Source organism: Oryctolagus cuniculus, chromosome 11 (genome assembly GCF_964237555.1).
Source record: "Oryctolagus cuniculus chromosome 11, mOryCun1.1, whole genome shotgun sequence".
NCBI lineage: Eukaryota > Metazoa > Chordata > Mammalia > Lagomorpha > Leporidae > Oryctolagus > Oryctolagus cuniculus.
In genome coordinates, this window is record NC_091442.1 from 41,779,512 (window position 1) to 41,796,897 (window position 17,386).

General features: G+C 46.6%; 1 protein-coding gene across 1 annotated transcript; it reads left to right on the top strand.

The window, feature by feature from the left end:
• Positions 1 to 694: 694 nt before the first annotated feature.
• OTOR (otoraplin) lies at positions 695 to 5,054 on the top strand. Its single transcript, XM_070053168.1, has 4 exons — positions 695 to 883; positions 1,258 to 1,397; positions 2,380 to 2,487; positions 3,770 to 5,054. Exons 1-4 carry the CDS (start codon positions 769 to 771, stop codon positions 3,791 to 3,793), a joined length of 387 nt encoding a protein of 128 aa, XP_069909269.1. The 5' UTR covers positions 695 to 768; the 3' UTR covers positions 3,794 to 5,054.
• The last annotated feature ends 12,332 nt before the right edge of the window (positions 5,055 to 17,386 follow it).

Sequence of the window (17,386 nt, forward strand, 5' to 3'; positions counted from 1 at the left end):
GATCTGGATGTGACATGAACTAATGTGTGAGAATCCATCTCTGTCCAGGACAGACACGACTTCTAAGAATTCGGCCATGAAGGATTTGTCAATGTAAGAGTGCTTTATTTATCTATCATGTGAATCCAGCTGGAATTAAAAGATAAGGCACATTTCCCAGAGACTCTCTGAAGTACCCTTGGTAGATCTCATATTTCCTTTTCTTTTTTCTTCATTTTTAAGGATTTATTTGTTTATTTGAAAGACAAAGTGACTGAGAAAGAGAACTTCTATCTGCTGGCTTGCTCCCCAAATGGGTGCTAGGGCCAGTCAAAGCCAGGAGCTCCCACGTGGGTGGCAGGGGCCCAGGTGCTTGAGCCATCATTCCCCACCTTCCCAGGTACATTGGTAGGCAGCTGGATAGTTGAAAGAATGTGACATTGAACTAGAAAGTAAAAAACAGTTTAAATTGCTTATGCTTCTCTCAGTCCCGCTGTGCTGATGGATGCAATGAACCACAGTGAAAACAGCTTTAACAACAGTGGACCTGAACGGTGGTTCTGAATACCACTTTTGTGTGAAATACAGAGTTTGACTCTCTTTGGAACATCAGATGCTAATCAGCCTTTGGAGCCAGGTCACCTGTTAGGAAAGCGGAGGAGCCCTGGGCCCTTTCCATTGGCCCTGTGTATTTATCCAGAGGTCTGGCTTTCGCATAAAAGACAGAGCCACTGAAGGCAGTCCCCGCTTGCAGACCAAAAGCGCTGGCCAAAACAGCCAAAAGGGAAGATGGCAAGAACATTGGTCCTTTGGCTCCTGGGTCTCGTGGCTGTGTGTGCCGTGCACGGGATATTCATGGACAGACTGGCTTCTAAGAAGCTGTGTGCCGACGACGACTGTGTCTGTAAGGGCTCGCTTAATGCTCCTCCTGCTCTTTCTCTGCTGAATGACTGAAACCTATCCACTGACAGCATGAGATGGAATTGTACTGCGCAGTGAATCTTCTCCAACGTGCGTGTGATTAGCAGGGCTTCTCCAGGTCTGGACTTTCAGTCCTTTGCTGTCTGTCTGCAGAGAATGCACTTGGCTAAGATTTTGCTGCAGCTTTAATATCTTGGCAAGCTTAATCTTCTCGAATTGAATCCCGGCTGTGAAATGGGCAGCATCCGGCTCTCTGCCTTTCCACTTCTCTTACACTTGTATGCTTTGCCTTTTTTGACTGTTGGTAAAATTCGGGGGCCTAAAATGTAGTCACTTCAATTTTCCCTTTCCTTCTAGATGCTATTTCTCTGGCTCGAGCTCAAGAAGATTACAATGCCCCGGACTGCAGATTCATTAACATCAGCAAAGGGCAGCAAATCTACGTGTACTCAAAGCTAGTGAGAGAAAACGCAGCTGGAGAGTTCTGGGCTGGCAGTGTAAGAAGAGATTCTTAAAAACAGGAGGGGCTTCCAAAAGTTGGTGGAAAATAACATTAAAATAAGTTTATTTTGATGCAAAGATATATTACATGCATGCCTAGTTTTTCATAATGCATAATTTCCATGAACATTTTGAGAAAGTTCCCTTGTGTATACACATTGCTCTTAAATTTGCCCTCAATAACCTGTTGTCAACCTATTTCAATGCTTAGAAGTAGCTAAGACCAAGGTAGAGGTTTTTGAAACTACGGCAAAAATGTAGGTATAGTTGCTGTGATTTTAGTTCAAAGAAACAAAGATAATTTCATAAGAAAACCAAATACAGGTGATATTATGGCAAGGGGGGGAAAAGCCAAATGCACTGGGTTTTGGACATTCCAAGGACTTTGAATCTTACTCCAAAATGTGTTAGAGGACTGGCCAAGTAGAAGACACGAGTGCTGGAAGGCAGCCCAAGTTTCAGATTCTTTTAAGAAACTTTGGCACTCTCTTTAATTTAAAAGAATCTGTTTTCTTCAGTAAAAACGTACAAGAGTGATCGCTGGGGAGGGATGAAGTAGGCCGGGTTTTACTGTCCTTATCTGCAGCCCCAAAGATAGTTTTTAACATAATAAAGAACTAACTTTAAGTGCATTCAAGTATCTATGTGTGGGAATTGTTAAAAACTGAGAAACACACATCTTTAAAATAGAAGTGTAAATTCACTGTTCTAAAAAACTTGCTAACTTTATTTATTGAGGAGTTCCAAAAAGAAATCAGGCAACTTGCAAGGTCGCAGACAGAGTAATGCTGCACGCGTGTGGGTTCACTTAGTGCTGTGAGGGAACTCCAGGGTTGGCTGTGAGCCCCCTGGAGCCCACGGGGAAAGTGAAGGACTGGCAGTGATGTTATTCTCAGTATCAGCAAAGAGGATGCCTGTGCCTTCCTCGGAAGACCCTCCCACCAGCTTTCCCCTGATTGCTACTCTTCTGCCTCTCAGGTGTACAGTGACAGCCAGGATGAGATGGGTATCGTGGGCTATTTCCCCAGCAATTTGGTTAAGGAGCAGCACGTGTACCAAGAGGCCACCAAGGAAGTACCCACCACGGTAAGCACCTCGGAAGGGACCAGAGAAGGACTCAAAGGCTTGTGTCGAAACTGCACCGTGCAGCTTCCAAGGTGTGCCGAACAAAGCCCCCAGCTTCCGGCTTCCGCTGTCTTCCGAGACACTGAGTTTGGGAAGGGCTCTGTAACTACCATCCGTGTTGAAAGTTTGTGAATTTTCTCCATACAACCCTCTTGGTTTTGTTTCAGTTTATTTTCTAATGTTTTAATTTTTTTTAGCTTTCTTGGGGGCGTATAATTGGCAACAAGGATGTATATATACTTAGGACATACAGTTTGAAGTTTTAATATCACGTGCATCGTGAGATGATCATCACAATGAAGCTAGTTAACATTCTGTCCTGTGTGTGTGTGTTTCTGTGTCGAAAGCACTTAAAATCTACCCTCTTAGCAGATTTCAAGTGCACAAAATAGTACCGTTTTTTGTTTTAGATGAAAGTTATCCTGCAAAGGAGTCCATATCGCAAAGAAAGAAATCAAAATAGTGTTCACTGACTGATCATTTCCATTTATCTACTAATGACAGGCTGGGGGGAAATGAGCACCTGTTCTTTTGAGAAAATCAAAACATTCTAGAAAAACCTTTGAATGCTTTATTTTTGTGGTGGGTGCATTGTACTTTTCCATGAAATCAAGTCACGCTCTTAGTAATGCCCTGGGGTCCTGTAAACTCCTGGCAGAAATAAAAGATCCTTTGTGAGCCACTCTGCAAGTGGGTTTTTGAAGTCATTCTCCTGGAGCTAATTACTGTGCCTCCAGCAGCCCAGCCTACACACGTACACCCCGCATGTCATGGCTCCTTAGCACTAAGCTGGCATCCACCAAATAACCATAAATTAAAAGTGTATTAGATGACTTTCTTGTTAAGGAGTTTTTGACTTACAGTCATTATTATGTCATACTAGTCAACATTTACTTCCCTTTTTTTTTTTTTTTGACAGGCAGAGTGGACAGTGAGAGAGAGAGAGAAAGGTCTTCCTTTTTGCCGTTGGTTCACCCTCCAATGGCCACCATGGCTGGCGCGCTGCGCTGATCCAAAGGCAGGAGCCAGGTGCTTCTCCTGGTCTCCCATGGGGTGCAGGGCCCAAGCACTTGGGCCATCCTCCACTGCCTTCCCGGGCCACAGCAGAGAGCTGGCCATACATTTACTTCTTTTCAATTAAAATTTCTCTTTTTGACTAAGCTTGATTTTCGATAAAGAACCCACATCTGTTCTCTGGTGCGGCCGGTCCAGTTCCGTATTTTTGTTTTTGTTTTTTTTTCAGGCTGTTGACTTCTTCTGTGAATAAGAAATCAATCAAAATAGCAGAGAGAAACACCCAAAATAAAGACAAGATGGAATACACCAAAAAAATGCATATCTCTAATGTTGGACCTTGGTTTCAAGAATTTGTTACAGTACAGAGGGGCTGGGTTTGCTGCTGGAGGTGACAAGAAAATGGATTTTCAACTCTGTCTTGTCTTCTGCTGGCCTCATCATCCCACAAACTGGGACAGGGCAATGTTTGACCCAAAGGAGTGAACTGACACCGGAGAACTAAATTGCCATCAAGAGAATCTTCTCTTAGGTGGGGACGCATAAATAAGATGGTTTGTTTGTAATTATTTCTAAATAGTAATTCTGGCCAGCTCTTTGTCTTTTCTGTATATAAATTTGGGGAGTCTCAGGTCTTCCCTTAGGGTGTGGTGTTTTTCACTTCTCTCTCTCTCTGGCCTGTTGAAGCATTAATAATGTAACCAAAGAGGCTGTGTCATCTAGGAATATGCCAGTAATTTTCTTCTTTTTCATATTTGATGACTTTAGATATGGAGTTTTTGGAGGGGAAAATCGAGATTTTAGACCTAGCAATGTTTTCAGTTGAATGCCTTCGCTTACAAATGATCCATTTACCTCTCCCTAAGTGTTAAATACATATGGATGCATACTGTGTGTGAGGAGGTTGGCTTATGGAAATGTTTCTAATGGAATAATTTCCACTTCCTATGTAACTTCACTGGATAATGTTCAAGTTTCCAGTCACCAAAAGACACAGCATTAAAAAGTCTGTGGGGTTTTTCTCTGCTTTTTTATGTCAATTTTGAAGTTCTTTTTCCTGGGAAAATTCCCGCAGTCAGGTGTGATGAATCCTAAATCTGTTATGGGGCTGCAGGCTTCACAGTTTGATGGGTCTAACAGCTCTCTCCGTATCTAATTGACTACACAAATGCTTTTTGTGTTCCTAATGTAATTCTTTTGATGTAGCCAAGAACTTGTATTTGTTTACATGAAATGCCTTAATTATATTCAAAAATTTCACAATTTTGGAGGTTTTTTTTTTTAACATTTTTCACTGTGGGGGATAGAAAGTGTGGGGTCTTGAGAATGGGGTTTATCTCCCCAGTTTCCTGTGGTCTGGTCATCCCTCAAGTGTAAGGAAGAGACCATTTAGGGGGGTCAGAGGCTTGGGTCCCAGGGCCATTTTTAGGTGCATTTCCTGTGACTTTGGGTGAATATCATTTCCCAAAGCCTACAGAAACAAATTAAGTAAAATAGTGTCAATAAAACTAAACAAAAAGTCAAGGTTTGTTTGCTTCTGTCTCACTTTATTCCATTTCTACCAGCATCTCAGTCACTGGCGCCTCCATTCCAGACACCCAGCACCCCTGGAGACACCCAGCACCCATATGCCCCCACAGCACACTGTTTCACAGTAAACTAACAATCAAAAGTATAATATAGCAAATTTATAAACCAGGAACAGAGGTTTCTTGTCCTTATCAAGTATTCTCTGCTATCTATGACTGTATGTGCAGTAGGTTTGCTTACGCCAGCACCACTACCAACACATGAGAAATGCATTGGGCTGACATTACTATGGCTATAGTGTCATAGTATGGCTACTAGGGGATAGGCATTGTTCAGCTACATGATAATCTTATGGGACTACTGTTGTACACGTGACCCATCACTGACTGAGACATCAGTATAACGTTGTTGTGGCACAGTGGGTGAAGCTGCCACATCGGACTGGTTCGAGTCCCCAGTGCTTTGCACTTCCAATTCAACTCACTGCTAACACTTCTTGGATGCACTGAATGATGGCCCAAGTGCCTGGTCTCTGACCACCCATATGGGAGACCTGGGTGGAGCTCCTGGTTCCTGGCTGTGGCAGTCATTTGAGGAGTGAATCAGAAGATGGAGTCTCTCTCTCTTTCTCTCTTTCTCTCTCTCTCTAATCTCTGCTGCTTTCTCTGATGATTTCCCTTTCAAATAAATAAATGAGCCAGTCTTTGAAAAATAGAAGCTATTGTATTAAGTGAAAGATGACGTCAAGGTTAGGGGAATACATGTACGGGTCTAACAGCTTTTGGCATTATTTCACGTTGTGAGGGATGATGGCTCAGGCTTTCTATTTATTGTTTGTGTGACGAGGCTCACGCCATCTAGCCCCTTGCATCCGAACTCACTCATCTACAAAGTTGGAATGATAATGTCTTTGGGGGTAATAACATTATTACTGGGGGTGATTATGAGGATTCAATGAAATGAGACATCATACTTAAAATCATCCAGCATGGTGCACAATACACAGCAGGTGTTTAATAAATGGTAGTGAAGTTAGATTAAAAATGAGAGAGATTTAAAATGTTTTAAAAACCTTTAAGGAACTACTGTTTCCAAAAACGTGAATTAGGGCCCGGTGCTGTGGCGCAGAGTTGGTTAAAGCCCCAACCTGCAGCGCCGGCATCCCATAGGGGCGCCGGTTCGAGTTCTGGCTGCTTTAGTTCCAATCCAGCTCCCTGTTAATGTGCCTGGGAAAGCAGCAGAGGATGGCCCAGGTGCTTGGGCATCTGTACCCATGTGGGAGACCTGGAAGAAGCTCCTAGCTCCTGGCTTTGGATTGGCACAGCTCTGGCTGTTGCAGCCATTTGGGGAGTGAACCAGGGTGGAAGACCTCTCTCTCTGTCTCTACTTTTCCCTGTAAATCTGTCTTTCAAACAAAGTAAATATTTAAAAAATGAATTAAAAGTATATTCAAGTATCTTTTCTTCCCAGAGCACTCTGATTTTTCTCCATAGCTCTTGACAAAGGTGTCAGCAAGTCATGTTGCAAGTACTTAGCCTGAAGATTCAAACACACACACATACGAGCTTGACAAGTGTTATTTATTATTATTATTATTAATATCATTATTGTTGTTATTTTTATATTTCCTTGTTTGAAAGGCAGAGTTACAGAGAGAGGGAGAGACAGAGAGAGAAATGATCTTCCATCTACTGGTTCACTCCTCAAATGGCCACAATGGCTGGGGCTGGCCAGGCTGAAGCAGGAGCCTGGGACTCCATCCATGTGGATGGCAGGGCCCAAAGTACCTGGGCCATCATCTGCTGCTTTCCCAGGCACATTAGCAGGGAGCTGGATTGGAAGCCTAGAAGCTGGAACTCGAAGTGGTGCTCATATGAATGCTGGTGTCACAGGCCGGGGGCTTAACCCACTACGGCAAAACACTGGGCTGTACAAGTGTTAGTCTTAAAGTCTGGGGTAGTACATACTCCCTGCCTTTGTCATCAGGGAAGCATCTCAGATACTTTAAAAAAATTTTTTTAAAGAAACCTAAGCAAAAGAGAACAAACCAGGGAGGCATTGTGCTCTCTCTCTCTCTTTAAAGATTTATTTATTTGAGAGATAGAGAGAGAGAGAAGGAGAGAGTTCTTCCATTTGTTGATTCACTCCCCAAATGGCTACAATGGCAGGAGCTCAGCCAATCTGCAGCCAAGAGCCAGGAGCTTCCTTCAGGTCTTCCACACGGGTGCAGGGTCCCAAGACTTGGACCATCTTCAACTGCCCTCCCAGACGCATTAGCAGGGAGCTGGATCAGAAGTGCAGCAGCTGGGACATGAACCTGTGCCCCTGTGAGATGCTGGCGCCACAGGTGGAGGCTTAGCCTAATATACTACAGCACCAACACCAGCATTTCTCTCTCCTAAGCCCCAAAGTATTCCTTTTTTGTCCTTTCCTCCCTCACCTACTTGGGAACTTGAGTGATGCTGCAGATGGCAAGAAGCCACCCTGAGTCTCCCTGCTGTCCTGTGCCCAGCCAATAGCGACTTCCCTGGACTTCAGCTGTCCTTTTTGAGGGCTTGTCCTTGCGATGACTATAACTAACTGGCCAGGGGTCCTTGGGAATAAAGCCTCTATGATCCTATGGATACCATTGACATCGACCTAGCTCCTGGGTCCACAGACCTGCAGGACGCCTCGTCTTCCAGGTATGGCGTTTTGAATTTCCTTTCTTGGCTTCTTCCTGGGAATAAGCGTTCAGTAAGTGGCACGCAAGGGCAATGTCAGGGAGAGCTTTGGTTCTCTGCTGAAAGCCCTGTGAGCTCCTTCCTGAAGATTGGGCAGAACATTCCTGCCGTGACAGCAGCCTTCCTGTTAAAAATTAGGCTTTGCCCAAGGGGCAAGTGCTCGGGCAGCTGCTTCTGCTCTCTGCAAAGCAAGAAAACTTGAACTTGGAATTCCCATCGGATGTTAAGATCAGACACCTATCTTTCAAGTTTCTGATCATGAATCCATAAGGCCCGTTATGATCTAGCCCAAACAAGGGTTTTTCAGGCTTGACATGTGAAATGGAGACACTGAAGCCATTGTGAGAATCAGAAACATCCAGGGTTATTAGGTGGTTGGTGTGTGGCGCAGTTAGCCAAACTGCTACCTGCAACACCAGCATCTGGTATCAGGGCACTGGTTCAGGTCCCTACTGCTCTGCTTCGGATGCAGCTCCCTGCTAATGCACCTGGGAAAGCAGTAGAAGATGGCCCAAGCACCTGGATCCCTGCACCCAAGTGTGAGAGACCCGGAAAAAGCTCCTGGCTCCTGGCTCCTGGCTTCAGATCGGCTCATCTCTGGCCTTTGTGGCCATTTGGGGAGTGAACCAGCAGATGGAAGACCAATCTCTGTGTGTGTCTCTCCCCTTCTCTGTAACTCTGCCTGTCAAATAAATAAATAAATCTTAAAAAAATTAAAAAGAGGAATGAAAGAGGATAATGACTAAACTTCAGCCGCAGTTTCAGGGAGTCCCAGTGTATTTCACAGCCTCAGAAGAAAGACAAGCAAAAGAGCCTCAGTCTTCTTGGCACCACCCACGCCTGCCCTTAGGTAAACGCTGCAGTGTTGCTTCTCAAATGGTTGGGCTGCAAGGATGCGTGTGCTTCCACAGATCAGAGTCGATGCAGGGAAACATTCGGCTCCTTCAGGCAGCATTTAAACAAATCTCTGGAGGGGGCAAACATTTCGACTCCGAGTGGACAGAGGAAATAGGCGTAAGCTCTAGGAAGAAAATCTCATTTCTTTAACTATCGCTCTCATTTATCTGAAAATGGTGGGGGAAAAAAGTAAGAGGAAAGGAAATTACTCAAGTTTGGAATCCTCTTCGTTCGTCCCTGGAAATACAATTTCAGGCCATTGATGTCTTCCCAGCTGCATCAGCTACAAATACCATGGCCGATGAGTAATTTAATCAGGAAGATGATGTACTGGATCGTGTGTTTTATATGAGCTACCCTCCGAATAATCTGGCCCGTTGCTAATGAAGACAGAGAATGCTCCCCAAGTCCTGGTTTAAATATTTTTCTCAACGGAAATGACTTTCCCGTCACACGTGAACAATTGTTTTAATCATTTTTCTCAAACGTGTGCCAGGGTCCAAGTCAGCATGTTTGGGGTTCAAGTATCTACTTTCCCACTCTCTCTCCCTGTTTCCTGTTGGTTTCAATGTGTAAATTGATTCTGGTGGAAAGAATCAGTGGAGAAAGGAATTTTAATTTGAGCAGTGCTATATCAAGCGGGGGAGAGTGGCCATTTGGATCTCTACCAATGAAGGCAGGAAGCCTGAGTTATGGTGTTTGGGTGTCTGCTCAACTCTGCCGTGGCACCCTCCGTCATCCAGGGTTTATCAGTTCCCTGCTGGTTCCCTCTCCTCCTCTGCCCCGATGCTCCCCAAATGACGGGAGGGCCTTTCTGACCATGCCCCGATCTTTCCCTGGGTTTCCAGTTATGCAGTCAGTCCTTCGATAAACGGAGAAGCCAACAAAGCCCAAGCCTGGGTCGCAACAGATCTTGGGAATGATCTTTGGCAAGGCGGTTGGCTGAGCCTGTGGAAGCTCAGGAGTAGGCTGGCACAATGGACTGAACCACAGGTGACCTGAGGCAGCCAGGTAGGTGGAGATGGCAAAGGCACCCGTGTCTGTGAGCATCAACTGTGAACCAATGCCTTGGGTGGGCGTCCCCAAAGGCAGATGCTGAGAGGAGGATTAGTGGTATAGTGGTTTAGTAAAGAATGACTCCCACGGGAAATAGGAAAGAAAAAGAGAGAGATTGAGGGGTGGGAGATGGCGAGGGTGGGGGAGGTGCGCAGGCAGGCAAGGTCCTGCAGGCCACAGGACACTCTCAATGCCAAGTCGCCGCACCTCAGGGTCACTTGGTTTCAAGCCAGGAAAGCTGGGCTTTCTTCTTGCCTGTGGGTTCTTGCCGTGGTCCAATGTGGGCAAATTTTACACATTGGGGACTGAATGCTTGAAGTTATATGTCAGTGGTACTTAGAGGGGCAGGGCCTTTGTGGGGTGCCTGGGTCCTGAGGTCCCCACCCTACAGTGGACCAATCCTTTGGTGGATTCCTGGGTTACCGTGAGAGCAGTGCACTCCCGTGTTCTCCGCACGTGCTGCCCTCTGCCGGGCTAAGATGCTGGAAGAAGGCCCTCATCAGAGGCCAGATGCCACTGCCTTGCTCTTGGACTGCCCGGCTGTCAGACGCACCAGGCAAACACGCTTCTAAATCCCCCAACTTCAGCTCTTCTGTTATAGTGACAGTCACTGATTATGGTTGGGTGGGGAGCATCGTTCCCAAGAGGTCTCAAGTAGGCTGTGGGTGCTGGAGGCTGGGAGGAAGAAGGCGCAGAAGCTGGGAGGGGCCTGAAAACATACAAACACCCTTGCACGGCTTATTTGGAGGCTGTCCTGCCTTACCCGGCCACAGCCGGCTCTGCTCCGCTTGCTTTTCATTTCATTTCACCTTCGCACAATCACTGAGCATGCTCGAGTCCCTGTCACATTCTCTGTCCCCGAGTGGCTACTGTAGCTCCGATGTCCTCCTTCTGTGGACCCTGCAACTTTTGGATGTCAGTCAGCCCTAGGAAACTTCAGTGGCGCTAGGGTGCCCTCCAGTGGTCAGCCTGGGACCTGGCACACAGGGAGACTTTGCTGGAATCAGCACCCATAATGTGAGTGTCCTCAGCAGGATCACCACCCCCCGCCCCACCCCCCGGTGGTGGAATGCCTTCCCAGATGGACTGTCCACACCCCTCTCCCGCCCCCAACACACACCAGCTTCAGTCTGCCTTACCCCAGGCATGGAGAGGAGTAGTGATGTGCCTTTTATTAATCTGGATTTGAAAATTCACACATGGGGGAAAGCTGACATTTTACTTCCAGACCCGTTTTGCATGTTTCCTTTAGAGAGGAATCTCTGCAGAGTTTATAGATTGTTTTTCTTGTTATAATTGGTTTATAGCAACGTAGCAATAGCACCTTGAGCTCAGACAGTAAGCAGAAGCATCCCCAGAAAATACTCAACTCAACCTCCAGCACCCTCCACGGGCACTATGGCGTGGCTGGCTGGAAGGCCCAGGACTTGTGCTGCCAGTCACTTCCCCTGTTAAGTGCAAGTGCAGGGATCTGCAGGCAAACACTCCCAGTCCATAGCTGCCCACCACGCCCTGTAAGAATGCAACAAACGAGAAGCGAGTCCGGGTTTCTACTTCATAGAACAGAGAGGTTCTCTCACCTCTCTTTCTCTCCTTCCCAGAGATATTTGGCAGTGTCTGGGGACATTTTTGATGGTCACGACTGGAGGAGGGGGCCTCCAATGGGTGGGAGCCAGGGATGCTGCTCCCCCTCCTATGAAGCACAAAACAGCCCTCAGCAAAGAAGATTCTAGGCCTGCAGGCTGACAGCACCAAGGCTGAGAGCTCAGCTCTAACAGGTGATATCCATCAGCAGGTGAATTTGGAAAGAATGACAAATAGCCGGGAAGGCCTAAGCAATTATCCTGCTGCAGTTTGTTTTCCAAGTCCAATCTGCGGTGCATTTGTTTTGTAACGAGCCATTAGGTAGAGCTGGTACCTGAAAAATAGATTTGTGCAGGTTCCTTTCGGTGCACACGCCATACTGCCAACCTGAGCTCTTGGCCACAGAACGGGCAGGGCCTCCATCTGCAGCTGGCTTGTTAGGCAGTAGCACTGGCAATTCCCTCTCCCTGGGATTTGAGAGATGGGCCTTTTGCTGGCTGTGCACACGTTGCTCCTGATTTCACATTTCGCCGAGTACCTGTCATGCACTCCAGAGGGCTCACCCACGGTGGAGTTCCAAGTTCATTGCATTTCTTCCCGAGTGCTTTTGTAGTTTCCTCTTGGAGTCTGCTTAATTGCTTTTCAAACAGCTATCATGGCCTTCTCACTTTATGGCTTCTTCCTGAAGGCGACCACAACGTCCTATTATTTTTTTGAGAGAACATAGTGCCCCTTACCCCTCTGTCGTGCATGCGCTGTCGACTTGCATGGCGCCAGCTGTCTCTCCCCGGCGAGGATCTGTTTTCCTTTGTTTCCCCTCCTTGCTATTGTCATCCTCTTTAACCTTTCCCTAGAGAACCTCCTAGGCACAGGCTTGTCTTTGCAGAGTCTCTGTGCGATTAAAATTTAAACACTGTGCATTTAGCCTGATGTTGACACTGCTCACTTCTTCGCAGAATTGACTTAAACATTAATAACTCAGTGCATGATGGACTGGGCCGTGCGGACTTCAGTTCTGAGAAGGGAGGGAAGATCTCGTTGAGTTCTCATCTATTAGGATGGTGGGTGTGTTTACAATAGGTACATAATTGAAGGCCTAAAGCCTCATTGGAAATGTGTGACTTTATTTCATACCCAAAGTACTCATGAATATAGATGTTGAATGAAACCTACACTGTACCATTGCTCAAGTCTAACTTGTTATTGTTTGTGAGCTTGAATTGGAGTTGCCTAATTTACTTTTGAAATAGCTATTGCATTTAAATGTAAAGGAGGGGCTGGTGCTATGGTGCAGTAGGATATTCCTACGTTTGGAGGCACCGGCATCCCATATGGGTGCTGGTTTGAGTCCCAGATGCTCCACTTCTGATCTAGCTCTCTGCTAAGGCCTGGGAAAGCAGTAGAAGATGGTCCAAGTGCCTGGATCCCTGAACCCAAGTGGGAGACATGGAAGAAGTTCCTGGCTCCTGGCTTCGGATCAACCCAGCTCTGGCCATTGTGGCCATTTGGGGAGTGAACCAGCAGATGGAAGACCTTTCTCTCTGTCTCTCCCTCTCACTTTCTATAACTCTACCTCTCAAATGAATAAAATCTTTAAAAAATAAAATTAAAAAATTAAAAAAAAACATAAAGCAAATAAAACAGTCCCATCCTCTCCAAACCCTCCTGTCTGTGTGCGACACGGTACAGTCATCCCTGGGTACCCATGGAGGTTTGGTTCCAGGATATCAAAATCCATGGAATGCTCAAGTCCTTTATGTAAACATACAACCTATGCGCGTCCTCCTCCTTGATTTAAATCATCTCCAGACTGCTTGGAATACCGAAGCCAATGTACATGCGGCGTATGTAGTTATGCTACATTGTTTAGGAAATAAAGACAACAAAAGTGTGTGCATGTTCAGCGGTGAAGCAACATAAAAAAAATGTTTTTGATCTGCAGTTGATTGAACCCACAGATGCGTGGCTATGAATACAACGGGCTGGCTGTAATGTGTTTCTCAACATGTTCAGCCTGAGCAACAGAAGAGTAAAGAATGGCTAAAATACAGCCTGGAGGTTGAAGTCAGGTCTGCACCCTCCAAATCCTGCACTGTTGTGCCTTCTTTCCCTCTGAGATCTGATCAGAATGTGGCTCAGTCTGGGGAGTCTGTGTACAGCTTCCTTCTTCCTGCTTCCTGGTCCATGGAACAGGGTTCATTCAACTAGCCACACAGACCAAGGCTGATTCCTGCCACACAGATGGAGAAGTTATAGCAAGAGAGAAGAAGAGCAGTAGGTGCTATGGATACCTGATGGCATTAGAGAGTCATTGGAACTGGCTCTTGGTTTCCACTGCAGTCTGGAAATGCCAAGGAATTAACAGCCCCTGGGAGGAACCAACGGCTGATGAGCTCATGCAAGGCATAGCAGCACACCTCACCTGGGAGGGCCACATGCTGTGTGCAGCTCCCACTGTCTCCCAAAGGTCCCACACGGAATTGAGCTCCAGTGGCCTACAGTGGTGTTTTTTTTTCTAAGATTTATTTTATTTATTTGAAAGGCAGCATAACAGAGGGAGAGAGAGAGGGAGAGAGAGAGAGAGAGAGAGAGGGAGGGAGAGAGAGAGAGATCTTCCATCTGTTGGTTCACTCTCCAAATGGCTATAATGGCTAGGGCTGCATGAGGCTGAAGCCGGGAGCCTGGAACTCCATCTTGGTCTCCCACGTGGATGCAGGGGCCCAGGTACTTGGACCATTTCCTGCCACTTTCCCAGGCACATTAGCAGGGAGCTGGGTTGGAAGTGGAGCAGCCGGGACTTGAACCCTGTGCTCTGACATGGGATGCCAGCATTGTAGGTGGTGTCTTGATCTGCTGCACCCCAATGCCAGACACCCCGGTGTCTTTCTTGCTAACACACTGAGCTTGGTGACTTGCTTCTCTTCCCTGTCTCACTTTCTGACTGATGTCCCCTCGAATCACCTCCTAAAGAAATTCTGTCTACTCAAATCCTCCAGGGTCTGCTTCTCAGACATTTGAACCATTCCCAAAATGGGAATGAGTCTCTCCTTAACAGGCAGGACTTGAATGCAAAAAACAGGCCGCGGCAAGGAGGCCTGGCACTCAGAGGTGCAGGAGGTGAAAAAGCAGCAGTTGGATGTCTTTTAAGACCTATTAGTCTCCACCCACTGGTCGAGCCACTGTCTCTGACCCTGACCAATAAGATTGGCAATAGTGGGGCTGGTGCTGTGACTTGGTAGGCTAAGTATCCACCTGCGGCGCTGGCGTGCCATGTGGGCACTGGTTCCAGGCCTGGCTGCTCTTCTTCCAATCCAATGTACCAGGGGAAGCAGTGGAAGATGGCCCAAGTCCTTGGACTTCTGCACCTGCATGGGAGACCTGGAAGAGGATTCTGGCTCCTGGCTTCAGCCTTGGCCATTGCAACCATTTGGGGAGTGAATCAGTGGTTGGAAGACTTCTTTCTGTTTCCCTCTCTCTGTCTAAGTCTGCCTCTCAAATATATACATAAATATTTTTTAAAAAATAAAAAGAAGCAGCTGGGTGTTTTTAAGACCTATTAGCCCCACCCACTGGTAGAACGTATCCCAGGAGGTGGCTCAGACTCTGATCAATAAATTGACAACAGTAGAAGGCGCAGTAGCCAAAGGCTTGGGATTGTTCTCAGGTTTCCATTCTTTTCCTTCCAAATAAAAGATCAAAAGCCAAAACGGAACACTCCTCCTTCCAGAAGCTCAGGTTTATCCCAGGCTGCTCCCACTTCAGAGTGGCATCCACTCCCAGCCGCCTGTGGGCCGAGCTCCCCGCAGGAAGATGGAAATGTGTGAGTCTCTATCACCTGTTCAAAGCTTCGCACCACTGCCAGCCATGCGTGGCTTCCCGATTCGCCACGGCAGTGCTTACTGTTCAAACAAGACAGTCCTTTAATTCCTCTACTTCCTGGTAGGAACACGACTCAGAGCTCTGAAGAACCTGTAGTGCAGCCTTTTGGGTGTATTTTATTAAAAGGTGTGATTATGCTTGCAGCAAAGGTTAGGCAAACATTTGCTCAATGCCTTGGAACTCAACAGAGAGGGAACATTTTCACAGGTTGGGAAGCTGAAGAAAGTGGCTGGTGGGTTAAGAAAGATCTTTACTTAAAGGTCAAACCAAAATATAATGGGGAATATAAAAATACTTTGAAATGGGAATTTTTCCTTTTTTTTTTTTTAAAGGGAAGCTGGTTATCAGTGGTGATTTGCTGCTGCTTTCCAAGTTTCAAAAATTCTCATCCATTCTGAAACACAATTACTCTCAAAAACAAATGGGTGATTGAAGAGGTTCTCCTAAGTCAGCCCCCAATTAAACAGGGGGGCTATCAAGCATTCGGAGGTGCTGGCCTCCTGGTTCCCACAGGGCTCTAGCAGGTGCCCTACTCCTTTGTGGCACCTGGTTCTACCAGGCAGACCCCACACCTTGGGTTGCCCAGGTCTGGCTGCTGTTTCACTGTTTCCATTGGGATCCCATTTCCCAAGGACCCAGGGGGAATGGGGAACAGAGAATCCTGCATGTGGGTGCCTTGGCAGAGCCAGGCAAAATGGTTCTATGGGCCTTATAAGGCTCACCAGCTGGACATTCCCCACCCCTGTTGTGAAGGAAGTGCGGAGTCTGACAGAGAACTGGGATCGTAGGTAGGTTCGGGAAGCTTCTCCATTTCCCTAAAGTCTCCTGTGGATGACACTACCCATGCTATGTACTAGCAGGCTCTGTGTAACACACACTTGTTCCACCACCAATGAACAGGAAGCTGAGGTTGCCGTCTAGATCTCGCTCGAGTTCTTGACCGTGCGCTCTGAGTGCCAGCGCCGTTTGCTCATCTGCGCTTGATCTGATCAAATCCACTCAGAAACCTTTTGGAGCTCAGCACCTGGTCTAAAGATGACACTGACTGTGATGTGCCCGGATGTGGTGATGGGTGGTTTTAGTGGCAGGGAGTTCACTTCTCCAAGATACGTGGACACCTGTTGTAAAAATGTGAAAATGCTGCTTCACTACTTGGTAACTGATCACTGCTTTGAAACTCCTTAAGCATCGTTTCACTGCCACACCTGCCTCCCAAGCCCCTCTCTTGGGAACACCACAACCCCCAGCAGTTACAGTGCCCAGAACAGCCTCTGTCCTCCTGCGCCCTGGGCCCTTAGGATGGGCTGGTCGGCACTCTCTCTAATCCAGTGGGACTCAGCTCACTGCTCTTCTCCTCTCTGGCTCTTCAAGCCTGCAACACTTTGGTAGTTCTCCAATGGCTCAAACCTATCTTGTATATTTTGTCCAGCTTTTCTGGTTCTCCTTGGTGGGAAGGTTGGTATACAAGATGCTGGTCTGTTACTTCCGGAAGCAGGAGCTTTGTGTGCATAGTTGAGTCCCCATGTGTTAAAGCTACTGTGAGTTTGATTACTTGCAGCCAAATGAATTCCTAACTGGTGAACTAGCTGCCATGGGACCATGCAATCCGTGCTCAGTTAATAGGCACAAAAACCCGAACATGTGAGTCAGGAGAAAGGGATTGAGCTGCCTTGATTGGAGGAGAGAACGACAAACAGACGATTGTTGGAAAAAAATATAAGTACTTCAGGGCACTCAGAGGATGATAGTTTGGATTTTTCCTTTTGAAAAAAAAATAGGGGGTAATCTATAAACTGTACTAACAGAAAGAAAGGGTTATTAGAGAGAAAAGTTTGGAAACTGCTGAGTGGTAATATTTCTAACACAAGTTAATAACTTGCTGGAAACCCAAGAGGCAGGCATTTTGTCTTAGCTTTGCCATTAAGTGCAAAGTCGAAACTTTTGGCACATGATTTATAACCCTCGGAGCTCTGCAGATTTCATTAAAAAGTACTAAATAAAGCCTGACGTCTCCCAAGGTGTCCCACAGCCTGGCATGTGGGGAGATAAGGGGTCTTTTGCAAGGTTAGACTCTAAGCTGCAGGGGGCCCATAAGTGTGGGTAAGTTATAGGAGAAATGCACACACACCTAGGGAATGGGTGGGAGTAGCCTCTCTAAACCTCATGCCTTCTAGGAC